Below are 26,558 nucleotides of genomic sequence, written 5' to 3'. Positions count from 1 at the left end.
TGTTTCTAAGATATTTAATAGATATTTGTAAATAAGATTCCTTAAAAGCCACTACCTCAATGTAAAATGACAAAAAACAATGTAGTAAAAAATATGTAATGTAGAATAGATGCATCAGCCTAGGATATTAAGTTGAAAAAAATTGAGAACGTGGAAGGGAGATAATGGTTTGGAACCCAAATATTAACGTGATTTTTTTTCATTACTAAATAATTTTTGGAAAGTGGAGTGACTTTATGTACTATTGGAAATAAAGAACAAAGCATGGCATATTTTCTGGGTCTTGTTGAGCCTTTAAATCTAAATCTTTACCATGTAAATTAACTGTGGATATGTGAAGAAATGTATGATTTCAGATAGAGCTTGATTACCTATACTTGGGATTTGATCTGTTTATATATTCTCAAGATAATGGAAGCACAGGTCTTGTTTAGATATTTCTGTCACTTAGTGACATAGTCCACACTCTACATGATCTGTGGATCTCAGTGACTGTAAACATGAGTCTGCCTCTGCATGACTTGGACTGTGTAATAAAGTGTCCTGTGAGTCCTCAGTAGCTCCAGTTTTGCTATTACTGGATGTCTCACTGTGAATAATGTGATACAATCCACTGACATCATTTCTGACTGTGTTCACATAATCAAATTGTTGAAACTTTCCAAGGACTAAATTTGAACACAGGGGCTTCCTTCCACAGATTCACAAACATGAATGATATCATGGAGACTGAGAATGATTCATACTCCTAAGTATTTACGTACATGTGTTTATTATATGGGCTGTGGACACCAGTTGCAGAGCCCCAGGGAAGAAAGTATTTAAGTTTCTTCCAGGGCTCAGGAGAAACCTAAAAATAAAATGAGTCATGAATATGCAATAAACCTCACCTTTGCACAAAGAAATAAAAACTGGTAGAAATCTGATGTGCTGATATGCATGGCACTTCACAATCAACAAGGCAGGAAAAAGATGTTCATTTTCATGAGAGTCTTCTTCCTCCTTAATATTACACTTCTCATGGCCAATTTCATTGGTCCCAGGTGCTTTTGGAGAATAAATTTGGATGAAATAATGGATGAATATTTGGGATTAAGTTGTGCTTTCATCCTGGCAGCAGTTCAGACACCCACTGAAAAAGATTATTTCAACAAGACTCTTAATTTTCTGTAAGTAAATTTGTATTTTAAAATGAAATGAGAACATCAATATTTCTTGAGTGCTCTGAGGATGAAGATTAGGCAAATTCTTGAGTCTTCTGTCCTGGTGCTAAGTCTGACCTCCGAGAAACAACCTTAATTCTTTTACAGATTTAATCCTATATTCTCCATTTAATTAATCCAGTTGAGGTTTTGGTTTTACTCCAGGTTTCTTCTAATTTAAAGGTTGGAAGCTATGGAATAAAGGATTATCTACATTGATCTTTAACATAAAGCCCACCTTTTGACACTTTATATTGCACTGTAGACAGAGATGACTTATTGAAATTGATCCTGTAATATTGCATTATGTTTTATCCAAAGTACATGTAAATAAATGGTCATAAATTCTGCTGACAGTCCTTCCATAAGTGTGCTGCTCCTAGAGCATATTCTGGTTCCAGTAATATTCATGGCACATATAGTTGTCAAAAACTTTACATACATACAAACTTATGTCTCAAAGTCATTGCATGTTGTCACTTATTGACTTCTAAAACTTCATCAGTTTTGGAAAGAGAAGATACTTACACTCAGAAATTCCTACTTCATATGAATGCCTGGATGGATATCTTTGTATGTATATGAGCAAGGAATATTTAGCTCATTTGGGGTCAAAACATTGAAGTGTTTTAAAAGATAAAATCCAAAAGCACTGTGGCTTCGTACTTCACACTATTTATGTACAGTCACTGACTTTTATGTTTTGCAAAGTTCAATTGGGCACTCTCTCTTTAGAGTAAACCATATTTGGAACATATGGAATCCAATGATATGATTACATTCTTTGAATAGGCAGGCTATCAATAACAGTGGTGACTGCTTATGTCCCTTGTCACTGGCATGGGTGACAATTGTATTGTGGGATAGTTGTAACGTTTGAGGACAGTGATACAGGAGCTTTCTATTAGTTTTTTGTCATTATTTAAGAAAAATGTCTTCTCCATTCATTTATGAGTTGGTTAATCCCTGACCCTTTTAAAATATCTAAATCTTGTGGGACTTATTTCAATAATTTTAGTAAATATTAGTGCATATTTTACCAACTTGGTAACAACACCAATTTTTGTGGATTGCTGATCATTGTTTTAAAACACAGCCTTTAGACAACTAGGCTACACTGATGTTTCCTAAATTTAAGTTATAGGTAGTAGTTTGAGCATTGCACAACGTCTACTCTCAAATTTATTTTGTATATTAGTATAATTTTAATTAAGATTTGTGTGTGTGTGTGTGTGTTTGTGTGTGTGTGTGTGTGTGTGTGTGTGGGTGGGTGGTAATAAATAATATTAAAATGACCTATTTTACAGGATATAGAATGAAAACACAATAGTTGTATAAGTTTTAGTGAAAGACTGTATTTACTGCATTCTAATCATTAAATATGTAGGTGTACATAGAGTGTTCATTGATAAAATTATATGAAATGACAAGGATAAAACAGGAGATATTATTCTTTTCATAAAAATAAACAAAAGCAATGGTATTATCCCATTCCCATTGTCTAGTGGTCCACTTTTTTTTTACAAAAACTGTGAATATATCATATAAATTTACACAAAAAAATCTCTTCTATATTATAAACATATAATACTGGCATATACAAATATCACAGATATTTCCTTATTTTCCTAGTACTCAGTAGGATACTAGTAATGTTTTAGTGTAATGATAAAGGTTGTCAAAGATGTTTCCTAGAAATTAATTCATAATGAATAAAATACCCAGAGTGAATATATCACATTTGTTTGTAAATAGGAAGTAGAAGAATGATACATTAGTGGTGGAACAAGCCCTTAATCTCTGCACTAAACACCTGCTACTGCTGCATAATTGTGCATTTGAATTGAGGATAGTCTACAGGAAAGTATCTTATAAAACATTTGGATGTATTGCAATCTTATAACCTAAATAGTACTTGCACAAATACATACAAACTTAAATATTGGCATGTATCAATTTCCAAATTCATGTTTGATATTTGAATTTAATTAAAAATAAATCTTTAGAGAATATTTTATTTCAATAAAAGATTGAAAAAATAACAGCATGAGGATAGATATGAAGGGATGTGTCAAGTATTTTGGCCACTAATTGTAATTGATTATAAGTACAGGAAGCAAATATTTCTGGAGAGAGAGACCATTATGCATTGATAAATAATGGTTTCATTTCTTTCTTCTTTCTTTTTCTTTCTTTCTTTCTTTCTTTCTTTCTTTCTTTCTTTCTTTCTTTCTTTCTTTCTTTCTTTGCTTCTTTCTTCTTTACTTCTTTCTTTCTTTCTTTCTTTCTTTTTTCTTTTTTCTTTTTTCTCCCACCTTCGTCTGCATCCCAAATGCTGGTAGTAAAGGCCTGTGACAACACTCCTGGCTATGGTTTCATTTCCTTAACCAATTCAGTTAATTTCACAAGAAACTATCATAAACTCAGTGGCTCTAATAACGAATTTATTTCTTGCTCAATAATTTCAAAATGAAGACATGATCAGAATTACTGTTTTGTCAATATCTGTGGTTTTCTCTTTACCTTCTGGTCAAGCACTCAAAAACAAAAATGGAAATTATCTCTGTTGATGAGGTCAATACCATCTCTTATTTAAGGGACCAACACGATCATGAACTTTTAAAGTACTTGCTATTTTCCAGGTCCACCTGTCAATCCAATCTTATAACAAAAGCCATTTGTTCCAATCTTTAGATGTGAGATGCAGAAACTTCCAGTATAGCATAGTAGTTCTATTGAGTACAAATGTTCATGTATAATCATCTGTCCATAATAAACACTGTACTCTTTTACAGAAAAACAACTACAAACCACAAATATGCTTTGGCATTGGTGTTTGCAATGGATGAAATCAACAGAAATCCTGATCTTTTACCAAATATGTCTTTGATTATAAGATACGCTTTGGGCCATTGTGATGGAAAAACTGTAACACCTACACCATATTTATTTCATAAAAGAAAAAAAAGCCCTATCCCTAATTATTTCTGTAATGAAGAGAGTATGTGCTCCTTTCTGATTTCAGGACCCAATTGGAAGGTATCTTTAAGTTTCTGGGATTACCTGGACAGCTTCTTATCTCCACGTGTGAGTTAACATTGTCCAGGAATTCTTAACATCATGTCTCTTTGGGGGACTTTGATAGCTATTAAGAAAGTTAAGGGATGTGGTTGGACTTATGCTTATGTCAATCTAGGTAGTCCCAGGATACTTACTATTCAGAAACATGTTAGACTTTCAACTAGGGATTACCACTAGAAGTTGACAGATAACTTCAAGGAGGAATAGAAGAGGCCATGGAGAATTGAGTCTGGCATGTTGGGAGGGAGAATCTTACAGCCTTGACTGACTGTCAGTCAGAATGCTTCATTATTTATACCAAGCTCAGCAAGCAGAGATTTGTTCAAGCTGTTCCAAAACATAGAGCTTATTATTTCTGTCCCCAGATAGGAGTTATCTTCATCTTGGTCATAAGATTAAATTATTATTAGTAAACTGTGAAATAACAGAATTACGGTGGAGTTAAAAGTTTAGTCATCAGAGATAAACTGGGATAGAACAGAAATAAATTTTACCAACATTTTCTCTATAACCCAGCTTTTAAATATATGGAGTATTTTTTTTTTTTTTGTAAAGGCATGAAATACCATTCTTAATCTGGCAACTCATGGCATTTCAGTGGTATTAGAAAGGATGAAAAGCTGCAATCCAGCCTGTGGAGTTAGTAATTTGACTACTTGTGAGTGTATGACCAACTATTAATTGGACATGGTTCTACCGGAAGATCTCACAATACCTCTCCTGGGCATATATCCAGAAGATGTTCCAAATAGTAAGAAAGACACATGCTCCACTTTGTTCATAGCAGCCTCATATATAATAGCCAGAAACTGGAAAGAACCCAGATGCCCTTCAACAGAGGAATGAATACAAAAAATGTGGTACATTTACACAATAGAGTACTACTCAGCTGTTAAAAAGAATGAATTTATGAAATTCCTAGGCAATGGTGGACAAGTAGGGCATTATCCTGAGTTAGGTAAACCAATCACAAAAGAACTCAAATGTCAGAATATAAACTGACATAATATCCCTGGTAAAACTTTTACACCCATAGTGCCATACCTTTAATAAGTCATTTTCTTTAATAATATGATCATATTATTTTGTAATTAATTTAAATTATTATATCATTATCAGTATATAATATTATTATATACTCTGTAGAATTTATTGCTATGTTTTATCTTGTTTTTTTTTTCTTTTGCTTCCACATTGTAAGATACAAGATTAGAACTTCACAAGTGAACTTTTGTAAGAAAGAGGAGTTATGGGGTTCCATTACCTCGTTCTTCCATATTTTTCCACATGAAGATTTTTGCATCATTATAAGATACTTTTTTTGGCATGGTCCTTAATTTTTTTCTTTCTTTTTTTTATTAGGTATTTTCCTCATTTACATTTCCAATGCTATCCCAAAATCCCCCATACCCTCCCCCCCTTTCTCCCCTACCCACCAACTCCCACTTTTTGGCCCTGGCGTTCCCCTGTTCTGGAGCATATAAAGTTTGCAAGTCAAATTGGCCTTTCTTTCAAGTGATGGCCTCCTAGGCCATCTTCTGATACATATGCAGCTAGAGTCAAGAGCTCCAGGGTACTGGTTAGTTCATACTGTTGTTGCACCTATAGGGTCTTTAGCTCCTTGGATACATTCTCTAGCTCCTCCATTGGGGGCCCTGTGCTCCATCCAATAGCTGACTGTGAGCATCCTCTTATGTGTTCTCTAGGCCCCGGCATAGTCTCACAAGGGACAGCTATATCTGGGTCCTTTCAGCAAAATCTTGCTAGTGTATGCAATGGTGTCATCGTTTGGAGGGTGATTATGGGATGGATCCCTGGATATGGCAGTCTCTAGATGGTCCATCCTTTTGTCTCCACTCCAAACTTTGTCTCTGTATCTCCTTCCATGGGTGTTTCGTTCACATTTCTAAGAAGAGGCAAAGTGTCCACACTTTGGTCTTAGTACTTCTTCAGTTTCATGTGTTTTGAAAATTGTAACTTGTATCTTGGGTATTCTAAGTTTCTGGGCTAATATACACTTATCAGTGAGTACATATTGTGTGAGTTCTTCTGTGATAGGTTTACCTAACTCAGGATAATACCCTACTGCTCCACCATTTGCCTAGGAATTTCATAAATTCATTCTTTTTAATAGCTGAGTAGTACTCTATTGTGTAAATGTACCACATTTTTTGTATCCATTCCTCGGTTGACAGACATCTGGGTTCTTTCCAGTTTCTGGCTATTATAAATAAGGCTGCTATGAACATAATGGAGCATGTGTATTTCGTACTAGTTGGAACATCTTCTGGATATATGCCCAGGAGAGGTATTGCGGGATCTTCTAGTAGTACCATGTCCAATTTTCTGAAGAACTGTCAGACTGATTTCCAGAGTGGTTGTGCAAGCTTGCAATCCCACCAACAATGGAGGAGTGTTCCTCTTTCTCCACATCCTTGCCAGCATCTGCTGTCACTTCAATTTTTGATCTTAGCCATTCTGACTGGTGTGAGATGAAATCTCAGGGTTGTTTGGATTTGCATTTTCCTGATGTTTAAGGATGCTGAACATTTTTTTAGGTGTTTCTCAGCCATTCAGTATTCCTCAGGTGAGAATTCTTTGCTTACCTCTGAGCCCCATTTTTTAATGGGGTTATTTGATTTTTCTGGAGTCTACCTTCTTGATTGTTTATATATATTGGATATTAGTCCCCTATCCTATTTAGGATAGGTAAAGATTCTTTCCCGACCTGTTGGTGGCCTTTTTGTCTCATTGACAGTGTCTTTTTCCCCGCAAAAGCTTTGCATTTTCCTGAGGTCCCATTTGTCAATTCTCAACCTTACAGAACTAGCCATTGCTTTTCTATTCAAGAATTTTTCCCCTGTGCTCATATTTTTGAGGCTTTTCCCCACTTTCTCCTCTATAAGTTTCAGTGTCTCTGGTTTTATGTTGAGCTCGTTGATCCACTTAGATTTGACCTTAGTCCAAGGAGATAGGAATCGATCAATTCACATTCTTCTACATCCAGTGGTGCCAGCACCATTTGTTGAAAATGCTGTCTTTTTTCCACTGGATGGTTTTTGCTCCCTTGTCAAAGATCAAGTGAACATAGATGTGTGGGTTCGTTTCTGGGTCTTCAATTCTATTCCAATGGTCTACTTGTCTGTTGATATACCAGTACCATGCAGTTTTTATCACAATTGCTCTCTATTACAGCTTTAGGTCAGGCATGGTGATTCCACCAGAGGTTCTTTTATCCTTGAGAAGGGTTTTTGCTATCCTAGGTTTTTTGTTATTCCAGATGAATCTGGCAATTGCCCTTTCTAATTCATTGAAGAATTGAGTTGGAATTTTGATGGGGATTGCACTGAATCTGTAGTTTGCTTTTGGCAACATAGCCATTTTTACAATATTGATCCTGGCAATCCATGAGCATTGGAGACCTTTCCTTCTTCTGAGTTCTTCTTTAATTACTTTCATCAGAGACTTAAAGTTCTTATCATAGAGATCTTTCACTTCCTTATTTAGGGTCATGTGAAGGTATATTACATTATTTGTGACTATTGAGAAGGGTGTTGTTTCCCTAATTTCTTTCTCAGCCTTTTTATTCTTTGTATAGAGCAAGGCCATTGACTTGTTTGAGTTAATTTTATATACAGCTACTTCACTGAAGCTGTTTATCAGGTTTAGGGTTCTCTGGTGGAATTTTTAGGGTCACTTATATATATTATCATATCATCTGCAAAAAGTGATAATTTGACTTCTTTTCCAATTTGTATCCCCTTGGTCTCCTTTTGTTGTCGAATTGCTCTGGCTAGGACTTCAAGTACAATGTTGAATAGGTATGGAGAAAGTGGGCAGCCTTGTCTAGTCCCTGATTTTAGTGGGATTGCTTCCAGCTTCTCACCATTTACATTGATGTTGGCTAATGGTTTACTGTAGATTGCTTTTATCATGTATAGGTATGGTCCTTGAATTCTTATCATGAATGGGTGTTGGAATTTGTCAAATGCTTTCTCCTCATCTAAGTAGATGATTATATGGTTTTTGTCATGAGTTTGTTTATATAATGGATTACATTGATGGATTTCCATATATTAATCCATCCCTGAATCCCTGGAATGAAACCTACTTGATCAGGATGGATGATTGTTTTGATGTGTTCTGGAATTCGGTGAGCTAGAATTTTATTGAGTATTTTTGCATTGATATTCATAAGGAAAATTGTTCTGAAGTTCTCTATCTTTGTTGGATCTTTCTGTGGTTTAGGTATCAGAGTAATTGTGGCTTCATAGAATTAGTTGGCCAGAGTACCTTCTACTTCTATTTTGTGGAATATTTTATGCAGAAGTAGAATTAGGTCTCCTTTGAAGATCTCATAGAACTCTGCACTAAACCCTTCTTCTTCCTGGGCTTTTTTTTTTTTTTTTTTGGTTGGGAGACTATTAATGACTGCTTCTATTTTTTGCGGGATATGGGACTGTTTACATCATTGACCTGATCCTGGTTTAACTTTGGTACCTGGTAACTGTCTATAAATGTGTCCATTCTGCCCACGTTTTCCAGTTTTGTTGAGTATAACATTTTGTAGAAGAATCTGATGGTGTTTTTTATTTCTTCAGGATCTGTTGTTATGTCTCTCTTTTCACTTCTGATTTTGTTAATTAGGATGCTGTCCCTGTGCCCTCTAGTGAGTCTGGATAAGAGTTTATCTATCTTGTGGATTTTCTCAAAGAACCAGGTACTCATTTTGTTGATTCGTTGAATAGTTCTTCTTGTTTCCACTTGGTTGATTTCACCTCTGAGTTTGATTATTTCCTGCCGTCTACTCCTCTTGGGTGAATTTGCTTCCTTTTTTTCTAGAGCTTTTACATATGTTGTCAAGCTGCTAGTGTGTGCTCTCTCCAGTTTCTTTTTGGAGGCACTCAGAGCTATGAGTTTACCTCTTAGAAATGCTTGCATTGTGTCCCATAAATTTGGGTATGTTGTGGCTAAATTTTCATTAAACTCTAAAAAGTCTTTAATTTCTTTCTTTATTCCTTCCTTGACCAAGGTATCATTGAGAATAGTGTTGTTCATTTTCCATGTGAATGGTGGCTTCCATTATTTATATTGTTATTGAAGAACAGCCGTAGTCCATGGTGGTCTCATAGGATGCTCGGGACAATTTCAATATTTTTGTTTTTGTTGAGGCCTGTTTTGTGACCCATTATATGTTCAATTTTGGAGAAGGTACCATGAGGTGCTGAAAAGAATTTATATCCTTTTGTTTTAGGATTAAATGTTCTGTAGATATCGGTTAATTCCATTTATTTCATAACTTCTGTTAGTTTCACTGTGTCACTGTTTAGTTTCTGTTTCCACAATCTGTCCACTGATGAAAGTGGTATGTTGAAGTCTCCCAATATTATTGTGTGAGGAGCAATATGTGCTTTGAGCTTTACTAAAGTCAATTTAATGAATGTGACTGCCCTTGCATTTGGAGCATAGATATTCAGAATTGAGAGTTCCTCTTGGAGGATTTTACCTTTGATGATTATGAATTGTCCCTCCTTGTCTTTTTTTTTTTTTGTTAACTTTGGGTTGGAATTCAATTTTATTAGATATTAGAATGGCTACTCCTGCTTGTTTCTTGAGACCATTTGCTTGGAAAATTGTTTTCCACCCATTCAGTCTGAGGTAGTGTCAGTCTTTTTCCCTGAGATGGGTTTCCTGTAAGCAGCAGAATGTTGAGTCCTGTTTGTGTAGCCAGTCTGTTAGTCTATGTCTTTCTATTGGGGAATTGAGTCCATTGATATTAAGAGATATTAAGGAAAAGTAATTGTTGCTTCCTTTATTTTTTTTAGAGTTGACATTCTGTTCTTGTGGCTGTCTTGTTTTTGGTTTGTTAAGGGATTACTTTCTTGCTTTTTCTAGTGCATGGTTTCCATCCTTGTATTGGATTTTCTCTGTTATTATTCTTTGAAGGGCTGGATTCGTGGAAAGATAATGTATGAATTTGGTTTTGTCGTGGAATACTTTGGTTTCTCCATCTATGGTAATTGAGAGTTTGCCTGGGTATAGTAGCCTGGGCTGGCATTTGTGTTCTCATAGTGTCTGTATAACATCTGTCCAGGATCTTCTGCCTTTCATAGTCTCTGGTGAAAAATCTGGTATAATTCTGATAGGCCTGCCTTTATAAGTTACTTGACCTTTTTTCCCTTACTGCTTTTAATATTCTATCTTTATTTGGTGCATTTGTTGTTCTGATTGTTATATGTCTGGAGGAATTTATTTTCTTGTCCAGTCTATTTGGAGTTCTGTAGGCTTCTTATATGTTCATGGGCTTCCCTTCCTTTAGGTTTGGGAAGTTTTCCTCTATAAACTTGTTGAAGGTATTTGCTGGTCCTTTAAGTTGAAAATCTACATTCTCATCTACTCCAATTATCCGTCAGTTTGGTCTTCTCATTCTGTCCTCATTTTTCCATATTTTTCAACATGAAGATTTTTAAAATCATTATAATCACTTTTTAAGGAGGACAAAATACCATTCAATCTAACTTCATTTGTATATATTTTCCTAAAGGTGTACAACTTATGAATCCCAATTATTTGCACCAGAATTACCTGGGTATATAGTAAGAAGAGGTTTTCTAATCCAATTTGCTGCTAACACTTTTAGGCTGCAAAATCTAGTTAATATTTTTACAAATACTTTGATCTTATTGTCTGTTTCCTGAGGAGGCACAGAGGCAGACATTGCCAGAGTAATTCAGAATAAAACCTAAAAAGGAGATCTCTGGCAGCTTTATATGAGTCACAACCTCTAGTGTAAAATATTACTGTCAAGTAGGGCAATATAAGAGTATCTCTTCCAAATGCTATATCAGAAATATGTACAGGACTCTCCTCTTCAATCTTAGAAGTATTTATGGATTATGGCATAAAAGCCTTTTTAAAAAAATATTCATCAAATATCCCCAAATTGTAAAAGTATAAAAAACCTTTCAAACATTTGAAACAGAGATATCAAGACCAAAACTGAAAGACAGAAGGCAGTCATTATAACATCTGAATACATTTGTTACAACTTTGTCAAACATCTATGCTTGCTGTTCCCAAAAGAAGTGGATGTGCCAGGCTTCCACGTTTGCTCATTTGAATCAGAGAGAAAAAGTCATAGGTAATCAACTGTTTGCAGGTAAATATAATTACAAGTGTTTTCACATGAACCACACATCATGCTGCTCTCTGTGTTGTAGATCCTTCAGCTTACCTATGGACCTTTCAGTTCCATCTTCAGTGATGATGAACAATATCCCTATCTCTATCAGATGGCCCCAAAGGACACATCTCTAGCATTGGCAATGGTCTCCTTCATACATTACTTCAACTGGAATTGGATTGGCCTTGTCATCCCAGATGATGATCAAGGAAACCAATTTCTTTTAGAGTTGAAGAAACAGAGTGAAAACAAGGAAATTTGCTTTGCCTTTGTGAAAATGATCTCTGTTGATGATGTTTCATTTCCACAAAATACTGAAATGTACTACAACCAAATTGTGATGTCATCCACAAATGTTATTATCATTTATGGAGAAACATACAATTTCATTGATTTGATCTTCAGAATGTGGGAACCTCCCATTTTACAGAGAATATGGATCACCACAAAACAATTGAATTTCCCTACCAGGAAAAAAGACATAAGTCATGGCACATTCTATGGATCACTTACTTTTCTACCCCACCATGGTGAGATTTCTGGCTTTAAAAATTTTGTACAGACATGGTTCCATCTCAGAAACACAGATTTATATCTACTAATGCAAGAGTGGAAATATTTTAACTATGTAAGCTCAGCATCCAATTGTAAAATACTGAAGAACAATTCATCTGATGCCTCATTTAATTGGCTAATGGAACAGAAGTTTGACATGACCTTTAGTGAGAATAGTCATAACATATACAATGCTGTGCATGCCATAGCCCATGCCCTCCATGAGATGAATCTGCAACATGCTGATAATCAGGCAATAGACAATGGAAAAGGAGCCAGTTCTCACTGCTTAAAGGTAAAAGTTTCTTCTATTGAAAGAAGTTTGGTGTCTTCAATTGCATAGTTGTTTAGAGTCTTTCAGATGCCCAGACTTAAAGAAATAAGAAATATATTCCAAAAGAGATAGGTTTCCAAACATTTTACCTTAACAAAACCAAATCTATAGATTGTTATGAATGTGATTGGAAAAAGAATTCACAGATTAGCAATGAAAATGTGTGGTTTTATACAGAGCACACAAATATCTATTAGCATGCCCCTTCCAATATTGGATATAAACAGTCTTTCCTCATTAATTTTCTCCATGATTAGAAGATGAGTTTATATTTATATTTCTCAATTATATGGAAATCATTTGGAGGAATTATTTTCATTAGTGTTTCCAGTGATTTTGCCAAGAGTGTAGGCTTTGGAGAACATTCTGTTTTTTCTGAGAGTAACTAAACAAGAAATAGTGTTGGTATCCTTTTCTGTCTGTATATGTGTTTATAAATGTGAATGTATGCTTCTCACTGAGTATATGTATATTTTCTACTCTTTCTGTGTATCTGTGTTTATATTTGTGTTACTTTCAACATATATGTTTATCTCTCTGTATGAAAGTAGAAGTGAGCAAAAATTTTTTCTATGTAGGAATTTCTTTCTATGAGTGTTTGTTTATATGTGTGCATGTTTCTTTGAGGTTTTGTCAGAGTAGGTTTCATTGTGTAGAAAGTATGTATTTTTAAGTGTTTTTAAGTACTTATATATATTTGTACCTGCTTTACTAAGTATGTGTCTGCCTATTTCTTTGTACTTGTCAAGGCCTCTGGCTTTCTTTTTGTCTTTAGGTGTGAGTATAAAAATCTCTGTGTGTCAATATTACCTCTCCCCGTGTTTTTCTGTCAGTCTCTCTCTCTCTCTCTCTCTCTCTCTCTCTTTCTCTCTCTTTCTCTCTCTCTCTCTTTCTCTCTCTCTCTCTCTGTGTGAGTGTGTGTGTGTGTGTGTGTGTGTGTGTGTGTGTGTGTGTATGTTTGTGAGTGTGTTGCATACCTATGTTTGGATCTGCTTTTTTCTCTGTTTGTGTTTGGTATTCTTCACTGAGAAAACTGAAATTCTTGTAATATTGTGATAATTTCATTTATGCAATTGCATTTGTTGTGATTCCTCTCTCTCTCTTTCTTTCTTTCTTTCTTTAAATATATTTGCCTTTGTTATGAAATCAGAATGAATTTTATGACTGGAAGGAATGATATATACATTCTGGTGCAATGCTTGTATTTTAGGTAAACTCCTTTCTAAGAAGGGCCTACTTCACTAATCCTCTTGGGGACAAAGTGTTTATGAAGCAAAGAGTAATAATGCAGGATGAATATGACATTATTCACTTTGGGAATCTCTCACAACACCTTGAGATTAAGATGAAGTTAGGAAAGTTCAGCCCATATTTACCACATGGTCGACACTCTCACTTATATGTAGACATGATTGAGTTGGCCACAGGAAGAAGAAAGGTAAGTGTGTGCTAGCTTACTGGTTTATAATACAGAGCAGTAAACAGTGTCAGATGAATACACGGCAACATATTGAAATGAACAATTTAGTCACATAAGGAACCAATTTCTAGTCTCCTGTATATTTCTTTTTTTTTCATTTTTCACATTTTTACCAATTATTTGAAGATTTCAAACATGCATAAAATATACCTTTGTCATATCAGAACCTGTATTTGAAATTTAATAAATAAAAAAAAACTGTTTTTCCCCACTGTTTGATATTCTTTCCTTTAAATTAAACAAAATTTTCTTCACATAATTGCGCTAATGAAACATTAATTTCCTCCCTTACCTTAAACTTCTGGAACAGGTATTGATATGGAAGAGGCTAATGTTACAGTTATGAAACACCAATAGTCATAATTGCTAACCCTTGTCATTATATCCAAAAGTGTTTACCGTATAATAAAAGGACATTCAACACATTCACTAATGAACACAATTACAGAAAATAATATTCATAGAAACATCACTTTTTAGTAAATTTGAAGAATCCACTCACTCTTTTACATAAGATGACAAGAAGGTCAAAGGAACCTATAGACAGCACTAGAACAACAGAAAAATAAAGGCTATTGACACACCTCAAGTACAGCAATAACAGCAACCAGACAAAAGCAACAAGTAATTTTCAGTTATAATTGAACTTTTGTGTTCACATTCTCTAAATGAAATCAAAGACAAAAAAAAAAAAAACTGGTTTATTTTTTAAGACATTCCTAAGTTGCCTGCAGAGGCAGGCAAGGAAATGAAAACACATTCATATACAAGAGGAGAAAATTTCTTTATTAAAAAATGGATAAAAACAGCATAATGTTTAATAAGAGGGAAAAAGGTCATTCAAAAACAATACATTTGATGGATATGTGTGGAATAATTCTTGACAAAAACACCTACCAAAAGAATACAACACACAAAGGAAAGATCATTCTCTGAGAACAGGGAGTTTTTTTTAAATTTTGATTGTTTTATTTATTGAAAATAACTTGTTATTCTCACACAATATATCCTAATTAGAGTTTCCATTCCTTCTATTGGGATGTGAACAATTGTCTGTTCTACTGGCAAATATATTATAGTTAATATGCCTATTTCCTTCCTTTTTCATCAGATCCACTTTATGTCACTCATTAGAAGATGACAGGATTCTATGGGAGAATAATAAAATACAACAAGTTTAAACAAATCTAAGCCATCAAAATAGAACAAAATTTTCATAACACATTATGGTAACTAGACATATGAAATTGAGCTAGGAGAAAAGACCACGAAATCCTACTTCATACCTCATTTGAATAGTAGTGAATGAAGCATGAGTTAGTGATAGACAATTGAGTGACAGTTTTTCCAAGTTTAGTAAAAAGAATACTTTATTTTTGAAAATATAATTCAAACTGTCAATTCGATAATCAGAATATCTGGAAGTACTGATACAAATTATTTATTCCACATTTGCATGTGAACAAACATAAGAAGAAGCACCTATAAACTATTAATGTCAAACTGTAAAAGGAATTCCTTGGACAAAGTGATGTTATATGTCAATGGGAATTCTACACAAACACCCTGAAATAGACTCTCCTTTTCAAAGCCAGCCAAAACACAAAAATCTGGTAGTCAAACACTGTTGGTACCTTCTTTTATCACTGATTAACCATAGCATAATTACCAAATACAAGGGACAGTAGAAAAATTTTTGTGACTCACAAATGCCCTGTTCCCCTACCTGGAAATTAACCTTATATAAACTGAATGTACTCAGGACTTGGGAGCAAAAGTGTGAAAATACAATCACATTGATATTTGAGCCCAAATGAGACCAACTCATTGCTTCCACTTGACTATTCTATCTATTGTACACAGGATTTCTTGAGGTTTGTGGGATGAGACTAATTCTCAGCGTTGCTTGTAAACTAATCAGAGTTAATACACATTCACAACTGCTGATAATCCTGGCTTGTTCATTCTTTTTTCTACTTTGGATTTTTGTCAACTCTTTATCATTCACTCTGAAAATTGTTAGTTTTGGAGCTGTGCTCCTTATAAAATATTTAGGAAGCACTACATGGCAATAAATGAGTGTTAGATACTCCTCATATGTATCTATGTGTCACACTGCATGAAAATATAAGTATTATATATCGCAGTATACTTTAATATTTTATATGAAGAAACAGTAAGTAAATAGCAAGTTTATATAATATTATATATATGTGTGTGTGTGTGCGTGTGTGTGTGTGTGTGTGTGTGTGTGTGTGTGTGTGTATACAAACACACAAATTTATTATTTTTTAACTTTGTGCATTGAATAGGGCCTGATATGTAGTAGGGCTTTTATGGGGAAAATTTGCAATCATATTCCTAACATTCAACTGGTATAAAAGAGGCTAAAGCCAAAAAAAATCAAAAGAAAAGAAAAAACTAGTTTTATTATCAGGCTGTCACAGAACTCATTTTGTAGACCATGATGGACTCAAAATCAGAAATCTACCTGCCTCTGCCTCCCAAGTGCTGGAATTAAAGGTGTGTGCCACCACTGCCCAACTGCCTTTGGCTTCATAAAAGTAAGACATATAAAGCCTTACCAAAAAAACAAAACAAAAAAAACTGCTCTTATTTTACTGTTGTTTATTACATTCTTAGAGTTGAAGATTCAACCTAGTATGTGTTAGGCTAGAAGCTACACATGAATTATACTCCCATTTTTATTGTGATTTTGCTATTTGTGGCTTTTTTTCAATTTTTTAAATTGGAGATTTCATTTATTTACATTTCAAATGTTACTCCTTTACCCTGTTTCCCTTCCCCAAACCCACTATATCATCCCCCTTACCCTGCTTCTTTGAGGATGCTCTCCCACCCAACTACCCAGTCCTTCCTCAGCACCTAAGCATTCCTCTACACTGGGATATCAAGCCTTCACAGGACCAATGGACTCCCCTCCAATTGTTGCCAGATAAGAAACTTTAACTCCTTCAGTCCTTCCCCTAACACCTCCATTGGGGTCCCTGTACTCAGTTCAATGGTTGACTGTGAGCATCCATATCTGTATTGGTCAGGATCTGGCAGAGCCTCTCAGGAGATAGCTGTATCAGACTACTCTTCGTAAACACTTCTGGCCATCCACAATAGTGTCTGGGTGTGGTGTCTGCATTTGTGATTGATCTCCAGGTGGAGTAGTCTCTGTGTGTCCTTTCCTTCTGTCTCTGCTCTACTCTTTGCCCTGTTATTTCCATTAGACAGGAACAATTCTGGGTTAAAATTTTGTGGATGTGTGGGTGGCCCTATTCCTCAACCTGGGGGCCATGCCTAACCTCTGGATAAGGTATCAACAGATTCTTCCTCCTGATTCTAGGATATTTCAGATAATGTCATCCCTTTGGGTTCCTGGGATGCTCTTGATTTTCTGCCATCTGGGACTCTCTAGTTGCTATCCAAAGAACCCACCCCTGATTGCTATACACCTCTGTTCAATTTCCTGACGTCTGTACACATCTTCCATCTTCTACCTGATTCTTCTCCTATTTTTTCCCTTCCCCTGTTTTCTTCCTCTAAGGGAGAATTTATTTCAGGAATGCAAGCATACTTCAATATATGCAGTTCCATTAAATGCAATAAAAGACAAAATATAGAATTACATTATTTTCCAAAAGCCTTCAGAACTGGCTCTTAGCCAACTCCAACATTAATTCATACATAAAGAAACAAAAATAGTGATTGAACAGAAGGAACCTATATTGATATTAGAACATTTTCTTTCACAAAACTATTTACAATACTATAATACATGCAGAGGAAATTTTATCTATGAAAGTCAGAAAAAATGTCAGGTTGTTTTTGTGATTCATGTTTTCATCCAAGCACTTTAGAGACAAAATCTGAAAATCTCTGTCTGTTTCTTCCGAGTCTACCCTATATTGTGAGTCCAAAACAGCCATGTGTGATATGGAGACACTACCTTAAAATAAATTATCATAAAGTACAAAAGTATGCAGACATTCCATACTCTAACACAAAATATTCTTTCAAATATAACAAAGGGATAATATACAGTTAAAGAAAATGATGGGAGCCAGGCATGTTGGCACACACCTTTAATCCCAGCACTTGAGAGGCAGAGGCAGGCAGATTTCTGAGTTCGAGGCTAGCCTGGTCTACAAAGTAAGTTCCAGAACAGCCAGGGCTATACAGAGAAACCCCGTCTCAAAAAAAAAAAAAAAAAAAAAAAAAGAAGGAAAGGAAGGAAGGAAGGAAGGAAGGAAGGAAGGAAGGAAGAAAGGGAGAGAGAGAGAGAGAGAGAGAGAGAGAGAGAGAGAGAGAGAAAGAGGGAAAGGTAAAGGAAGAGAGAAAGGAAGAAAGGAAGAAAGATAGAAAGGAAGAAAGGAAGGAAGGAAGGAAGGAAGGAAGGAAGGAAGGAAGAAAGAAAGAAAGAAAGAAAGAAAGAAAGAAAGAAAGAAAGAAAGAAAGAAAGAAAGAAAGAAAGAGAAAAAGAAAATGATGGCCGGGGGAAATATACTCTGATCTTTGATGGGAAAGTGTAACACCCTTTTCAACAATATCAAAAATATAGAAAGAATTCTTCAAATCTTCAATTAACTTTAAACAATCTAATATTTATCCAGCTTTTTCCAATATTTGAAGCCACTGTAGAGCATTTTGACGTCATGGAATACTCCATATTCAAGGTCGCTATGGATTAATTCATCATCTCCAACCATATTAAACCAGTGTCTGCATACTCCACTATTTTTTATATAGATTTTCTCTTGCTTTGCAACAGTAATTTATTTGAGGTCATATTTGTTATCTGTGACTGAAGGACATATTTTTCCTATTACAAATTTCTTCAAATACTAACTTGCTTCTCTGTTGCTTTAATTAAACTTTGATAATAAGGAAAGTGAGGAGGAAGGTGTGATTTGACATATGCCTTATAGTTATAGAAAGACAAGTATGGATATCAGGAAACCGGGAATAAAGAATAGATTTTTTCTTTATGATAAGGCAATGTAAAATGTTTTAATATCAGTTTCCCAAACATTTTTCTGATTCTCCCATTAATGGAAAAAACTGCCAACATTACTTTAGGCTGTTTTTTTTTTCCCAAGAGATCTTAAAAGAACACTACTTACTGGCTCAACTGCCCACAGTAAGATGGGCATTTTTATGTCAATTACCAAAGAAGAAAATGCTTCAAAGATATGAGGACAGGCTAGTGTTGGCTGAGAGAATATTTCAATTAAGTTTCCTCTGTCCATAGCACTTAGTACCAAGTTGAAAATAATTAACTAAAAAACATCAGGTTGCAACTTCTGTAGTTTCCACATACAGCTCAATATCAGCTCTTTTTCCTAAATTACTAGACACTCAGATACTATGCAACATTTCTTCAATGCATTTCCAATATTTATTTCTGGCCATTAAATAGTGGACATTGTAAAATGTCACTCAGGGGCCTGTTGGTGGTGGCACACACCTTTAATCCCAGGACTTGGGAGGCAGAGGCAGGTGGATTTCTGAGTTTGAGGCCAGACTGGTCTACAAAGTGAGTTCCAGGACAGCCAGGGCTACACAGAGAAACCCTGCCTCAAAACACACACACACACACAATCAATAAATAAATAAATAAATAAATAAATAAATAAATAAATAAATAAATGTCAATCAGATTGTGTGAATAAAATGAGCTTATTGAAATCTTAAAGTGCTAATCTAAAACATAAAAGAACTTTCTAAAACTCATTATCAATATGTGTCTAATTTTTCTCAGATGCCATCCTCTGTGTGCAGTGCGGAATGTAGTCCTGGATTCAGAAGATTATGGAAGGAGGGAATGGCAGCCTGCTGTTTTGTTTGCAGCCCCTGCCCTGAAAATGAAATTTCTAATGAGACAAGTGAGTGTTTGCTGCTCTGATATATTCTGAAGATATGTATTTTTCTTGCATCACCCTGGGATAATGAAGTCAGCTAAAAGGCAAATGCAGATATAAAGTATATTACTCATCAAATTTACTACTTGTAGATACAAAAATCTTTAACAAAATCTTGCAAAAGCAAACAAACATGCCTGGTGCCTTGACCCACATAGTGACTCATTGAAAATTCATGGTAAATTATATTTCAAAAAGAAAATACTTTAGGAAATATAACTGTAATTTGCAGGAATTCTGCACAAGATTTTCCAAACAGATAATCTGTTATAAAACTACATGTACATTTAGATTTTAGTCATGAATTTTGTTAGTATTGATTTAGTCATAGTTCATTAATCTATTTATCCTAAATATGATTATGCACACCATGTACATATAAGAGCCCATGAAGAACTGAATATTATATTTAATCTACTGGATTAGATCATGAGACTATTAGGTGCAAAATCCATGTTCTCTGTAACATTAATTTAGAAGACAAAAGTATTTTCAAATTTATGGAAAAATGTTAAGTATGCGATATTAAGATGGCCATGTTCAAAACCAGATGTAATAAGAATCCAGGATGTAGGAGATAAGACTTGACCTATGAATTGGAATATACCATGAGACTCATAATCAGTATATTACATACTACACCCATTATTAAGATAATTTTTTAGGGTTGGCAAAATGCAATAAGTTTATGGTTACCTTTTCAAATATTTTGCTTTTCCTTCTACATAATGAATTAAAATTCTTAGAAGACATATTATGCCTGTGAGACAGTTAAACAGTTAAATTATTTGTTGCTAAGGCTTACAGTTTGAGTTTATTCCCATGATGCATGGAGTAAAACCAAGCAATCTACTAAGTTGTCTTTTGAAGTCATACATTTTAACATATACTGTACTTGAAAACAAATTTAAAGTATACAAAATTGTATTAGACGTAAAAAAATTAATATGTACATCAAAATTAAATACAAAAATTCCATAAAATATTTTATTGCATTATTTGCTTAAGTGTGTGGAGTGGATAACACATATACACGTGCACATATGAGCAAATAATACTACTGTCATTAAATTTATATTTACTTGTGAGATATCTGTCATGGGTACTGAGATCTGAACTCAGATTCTCTGGTAGAACAACATATTCTATTTATATCTAATTTAACTTCTTAGGCTCTTAGGCAACTTATCAAATAATATTTGTCCACAAATGCATTGTTGTAGATAAGAATTCTGAAAACCAAGGAAGCACATCAACATTCTCTGAAATGACTTGGAAATTAAGTGCAATTGCAATCACTGTTCATGTTGTTACCATGTTGGGGATTACAATTTTAGAATGGAGTATAATTGCTTATCACAAACCATCTGGGTTACCTCCCTTTCCAGAGGATTCCTCTGTGATTTTGCTCATTCTGTTTCTCAGCACTGATTTCATCTTTGATTCTCATACAAATGGAGGTGAGGCAAGGATTAAAGTATTCAGCTTTCCATATGAAGAAGGAATCAAGGTGAAGGAACTTTTAGTACAAAGTATCTACAGAGATATTTTTCCTTCAGTGCTAAAATGAGTGCACATCATGAACAATAACCAGAACTTTTGATTAATGATTGCCAGATGAGGAAACATCTTAGGGCTTATTTCATTAATATTTTCTACTATTCAAACATAAACATTATATTTCCTCTCATATTCCACCTTCTTCCTATGACTTATGACAGGAATCACTTAAATACAATAATGCAATATCTACCTTCACATGAACTCACACATATAAGTATGTATATATACATACAGCCTACCTGTTCAATTCTGTGTTGTTTCTGTGTCAACAAGTTTGAGCTAGTAAATTCTCCAGTACCTATTATACATCTTTTCCCAGTAGAAGTCAGAGGCTCAAAGTGTCATAGGGAATGAATTCATAAAATAGTCAGTCATCTCAGAAAACAGTGAGTATAGGGTTTTGTATTTATAAAATATACCCAACCACATTGTGGTTTATGAATGTATCTTCTCTGAATTAAATAATCTACTTAATGTTAGCATAGAAAAAAATGGCTTAGGAAACCTTAGCTTTCTGATAACATTAATTTTTATTCCTTTTTACCTTTCATATTCCATTCCCCATCCCCCCATACACCAACTGAATACTGCACATCCCACACCTTCTCCCCAACGCAACCTGACTTCATGTTGAACTCCCATCCCCCACACCACCTTATAGGAACTAAAAGGGGGCCTGGGAAAAGAATGGGGAGTGAGGACCCATGTCCCGCGAGAATTCCACTTATGCCCTGGACAGGCAGACATGGGAGGGCTGCCAGAGACTTTCCATTCAGCTCTGGGTGGGCATCCAAGTCTCTGACTCACTCAACAGGGGATGGACAAGGGGCAGCCCAACCTGGGGGCCCGGGGCAACACCCTGTAGACCCGGGGTTATGGGAGAGAGGGAAGAGAGAAGACAGATTCCCACACTGGCAAGAGTGAGCACAGCCTTGATGATCAGAGACTGTCTATGCTTTTAGAGCTTTATTGTAGAAAGGCCGGGTGAAAGAAACAATGTAGGAGAGAGAAAGGGGGGGGGGGAGAATTAGCAAAAACGAGAGAGTAAGATGGAGAGAGTGAGAGGAGAGTAAGATCAAGAGAACAAAGGAGAGAGAGAGAGAGAGAGAGAGAGAGAGAGAGAGAGAGAGAGAGAGAGAGAGAGAGAGAGAGAGAGAGAGAGAGAGCGCGCAAGGAGTGGCCAATCAGCCCCTTTAAAATATGCTATCATTTATGTTGCTAGGTAACTGGGGAGGAGTTTAGCCTGAAGGTCAAAAGCTTGGGATATTGACTACATGACTTCTAGCCTTGTTTCTCTTGAGGGGGATGTAATGGAAGATAACTTGTGCAGGAGCCAGAGTTCCAGGACCATGAGAGAGCTCCTTCCCTCCTATGTACGTAAATTATGACCACTGAGTCCCAGGGTTCAGCATCTCAGGTCAACTGGAGACCAGCCGGTCTGTGCATAGACCAATGCCCCGCACCACCTAACCTCTAAACTCCCTCAGGCCTTCAGTCTTTGAGGATTAGGTGCATCTTCTCTGAATGAGCACAGGCACAGAGCCCTTTACCATATTGAGGGACCCATATTACCTGGTGTATGTTGTCTGTTTGGTGGTACATTGTTTGAGAGATTTCTGGGGTCAAGATTAATTGAGACTGCTGGTCTGCCTGCAAGATCACCTTACTCCTCAACTACTTTCAGCCTTCCCTAATTCAGGGATTAGTTGCTTCTGTCCATTGGTTGGGTGCAAATAACTGTATTTAGGAGGGCAGTCATGATAGATCCTTTTTGTGAGTGCTCCAGAGCCTCAGTAAAATGTGAGGTCATAAGACCTCCTCTTGACCTAGATCCCACTTTGGGCTTGTCATTGGACCTTCTTTTCCTCAGCCTCCCCCGCATTTCATCCTTGCATTCAGACAGGAACAATTATGGGTCAGAGATGTGACTATGGGATGGGAACCCAATCACTCATTTGATGCCCTGTCTTAACGCTGGAGGTGGGCTCTGTACATTCCCTCTATCTACTGTAGTACATTTCATCTAGGGTCTCTGACCTCCCAAGTCTCTGGTGCATTTTGGTGGGTCCACCCACGCTCTTATTATCTGAGGTTGCCTGTTTATATTCTTTTTGCTGGTCCTCAAGGCTTCGTTCCTCTCTCACCCGCCACACCCCACAAACCCCTTTTTAATAACATCATAACTGATACAATCAAGTTAAGTACAAAAGAAAAAATTGCTTGGTTTTATTTCCTTTAAATCTTTATGAACATTATGAATTGAAAGCAATGCTCGGCAGCAATATCCATCACATTACATATCAGCATCAAAGGCAGCATCTCAAGGCTTCTTTCATTACCCTTACATGAAATTCATTGACAATAAAATTTCTAAAGCAGACCTAACTAAGCTTTCCTTTGGAAATCAGATATGGATCAATGCATGAATTGTCCAGAATACCAATATGCCAACACTGAACAGAACAAATGTATTCAGAAAGGTGTCACCTTTCTAAGCTATGAAGACCCCTTGGGAATGGCACTTGCCTTAATGGCCTTCTGTTTCTCTGCATTCACAGCTCTGGTACTTTGTGTCTTTGTGAAGCACCATGACACTCCTATTGTGAAGGCCAATAACAGAAGCCTCAGCTACCTATTACTCATGTCACTCATGTTCTGTTTTCTGTGCTCCTTTTTCTTCATTGGCCTTCCAAACAGAGCCATTTGTGTCTTACAGCAGATCACATTTGGAATTGTATTCACTGTGGCTGTTTCCACAGTTCTGGCCAAAACAGTCATTGTGGTTCTGGCTTTCAAAGTCACAGACCCAGGAAGAAGATTGAGAAACTTCCTGGTATCAGGGACACCCAACTACATTATTCCTATATGTTCCCTACTCCAATGTGTTCTGTGTGCAATCTGGCTAGCAGTTTCTCCTCCCTTTGTTGATATTGATGAACACACTCTCCATGGCCACATCATCATTGTGTGCAACAAGGGCTCAGATACTGCATTCTACTGTATCCTGGGATATTTGGCCTGCATGGCACTTGGAAGCTTCTCTCTGGCTTTCTTGGCCAAGAATCTGCCTGACACATTCAATGAAGCCAAGTTCTTGACCTTCAGCATGCTAGTGTTCTGCAGTGTCTGGGTCACCTTCCTCCCTGTCTACCATAGCACCAAGGGCAAACACATGGTTGCTGTGGAGATCTTCTCCATCTTGGCATCCAGTGCAGGGATCCTTGGGTGTATATTTGTACCCAAGATTTATATCATTTTAATGCGACCAGAGAGAAATTCTACCCAAAAGATCAGGGAAAAATCATATTTCTGAACAAATATTTCACGAATTCTGTCAAATGTAAAGTTGGTACATATCCACCAAATATTGGGTTATAGTGCATGTGTCTAGTTTTAGAATCACTCTCACTGGTTGCACTAGTGATATCAGGAAGTATCATATCTACTGAACTTATGTACAGTGTCCATAAAATCTTGCACTCATTCCCTTGCTTCATTTCCTCTCAGAGAACTAAACACTCTAATTATTACAATTTTACTTTTTCGTTTTGCTTTCATGGAGATTGCCCTCTGGTAACTTCCAAAAAATATTGATAAGGCAGTTGAATCCATCATTTTATGTAGAAAAATGAGATCTAGGACAGGCAGGGTTACACATAGAAACCATCTACCAAATCAAATAATTAGTGAGAAACACAGACTAACTAAATAATCAGCAAAGATGAAATCAGAACATATTTTTTTGATTTCAAGTAAGAGCACACACATAAAAATACTGACATTTTTTTCATCTGTTCTTCAAGTTATTGGCCGATAGTCTATGAAGGAAATGTTCCTTTTCTGCTGTCAAATACAAATATATTATATCCAACAATGATCAGAAGCCCAGGGACTCTCTGGATGAATTGGGAATAGTTGTAAGAAGCTGAGGAGGGTGACCCATAGAAAGACCAGCATTCTCAACAAACCTGGACAAGCAAGATCTCTCAGACATTGAGCCTCTAACCAGAGATCATACACTAGCTGATGTGAAGCTCCCATCAAATATGCAGCATAAGACTGCCTGGTCTAGCATCAGTGGGAGAGACACACCTAACCCCAGAGAGACTTAAGTCCCCAGGGATTAGGAAGGGCTGGGCGTTGGGGAGGTAGTTATATCATCTTGGAGATGGCGGAGGAGTTGTTAGATGAGGAAGAGTCAGGAGGGGAAAACCAGGAGGGGGATAACCACTAGACTGTAAAAAAAATTGAGTAATAATAAATAAAAAATGAAATGAAATAAGCTTGTAGCTATGTCAACATGCTATTTATATTGTAGTTATGGAAGGGAAAGGTAAAACTACTGACATTTGCATGAACCTAATTTCTTTCGGAGATTGCCCTTTGTGTGCAGTTCTGATTGAGGTCCTGGACTCAGAAAATTCTGGAAAACAGAATGAGAGGCAGATGCTTTAATTATGCTGCTTTCTAGAAAACGACTTTTCAAAAGGACAATTGAGTGTTTGCAGCTACAGTAAATATTTCACATTTATCAATTCTCTTCTCATAAAGGGAGCCAAATGGGTCTAAAATGCATTGACAAAAACAATCACTTCCCTAAGTCAGTCTTCATAGAAATATAATCATTAGCACTGTCCCTTTAAGGAACACATTCTTCATTAACATCCACATTTTACTCATTGAAAATTCATGGAAGATGGCATCGTTGAAAAGAAAGATTTGATATTCAAACTACGGTTTAATGGAATTCTTCACGAATTTATTTTTTTTTACTTTTTTATTATTTTTAATACTTTTTATTAGGTATTTTCCTCATTTACATTTCCAATGCTATCACAAACGTCCCCCATACCCTCCCTCCCACTCCCCTACCCACCCACTCCCACTTTTTGACCCTGGCGTTCCCCTGTACTGGGGCATATAATGTTTGCAAGTCCAATGGGCCTCTCTTTCCAGTGATGGCCGAATATGCCATCTATTGATACATATGCAGCTAGAGTCAAGAGCTCCAAGGCACTGGTTAGTTCATAATGTTGTTCTACCTATAGGGATGCAGATCCATTTAGCTCCTTGGGTACTTTCTCTAGCTCCTCCATTGGGGACCCTGTGATCCATCCAATAGCTGACTGTGAGAACCCACTTCTGTTTTTGCTAGGCCCCGGCATAGTCTCACAAGAGACAGCTATATCTGGGTCCTTTCAGCAAAATCTTGCTAGTATATGACATGGTG

General features: G+C 36.0%; 1 protein-coding gene across 2 annotated transcripts; it reads left to right on the top strand.

Moving 5' to 3' along the window:
• Positions 1-972: 972 nt before the first annotated feature.
• Positions 973-24,641, top strand: Vmn2r40 (vomeronasal 2, receptor 40). Of its 2 annotated transcripts, none has more exons than XM_017321893.1 (6): positions 973-1,169; positions 3,998-4,289; positions 11,504-12,316; positions 13,566-13,793; positions 19,606-19,729; positions 23,887-24,641. In XM_017321893.1, exons 1-6 carry the CDS (start codon positions 973-975, stop codon positions 24,639-24,641), a joined length of 2,409 nt encoding a protein of 802 aa, XP_017177382.1. The 2 variants fall into 2 exon arrangements, with proteins under 2 accessions (XP_017177382.1, NP_001098542.1); NM_001105072.1 differs by having other exon boundaries at positions 23,737-24,641.
• The last annotated feature ends 1,917 nt before the right edge of the window (positions 24,642-26,558 follow it).

This window comes from Mus musculus, chromosome 7 (genome assembly GCF_000001635.26).
Source record: "Mus musculus strain C57BL/6J chromosome 7, GRCm38.p6 C57BL/6J".
In the NCBI taxonomy this organism is placed as follows: Eukaryota; Metazoa; Chordata; class Mammalia; order Rodentia; family Muridae; genus Mus; species Mus musculus.
Note: the sequence above shows the minus strand (reverse complement) of the source record. Positions and strands in the feature narration are given on the sequence as shown.

What these genes read in the sequence shown, in the direction of transcription:
- Vmn2r40 (NM_001105072.1), top strand. Translation starts at nt 973, where the DNA reads ATGTTCATTTTCATGAGAGTCTTCTTCCTCCTTAATATTACACTTCTC. An exon ending in ACAGCTTCTTATCTCCACGT is followed by an intron (nt 4,290 to 11,503) that starts GTGAGTTAACAT and finishes TCTGTGTTGTAG; the next exon opens with ATCCTTCAGCTTACCTATGG. An exon ending in TGAAATTTCTAATGAGACAA is followed by an intron (nt 19,730 to 23,736) that starts GTGAGTGTTTGC and finishes TTTGGAAATCAG; the next exon opens with ATATGGATCAATGCATGAAT.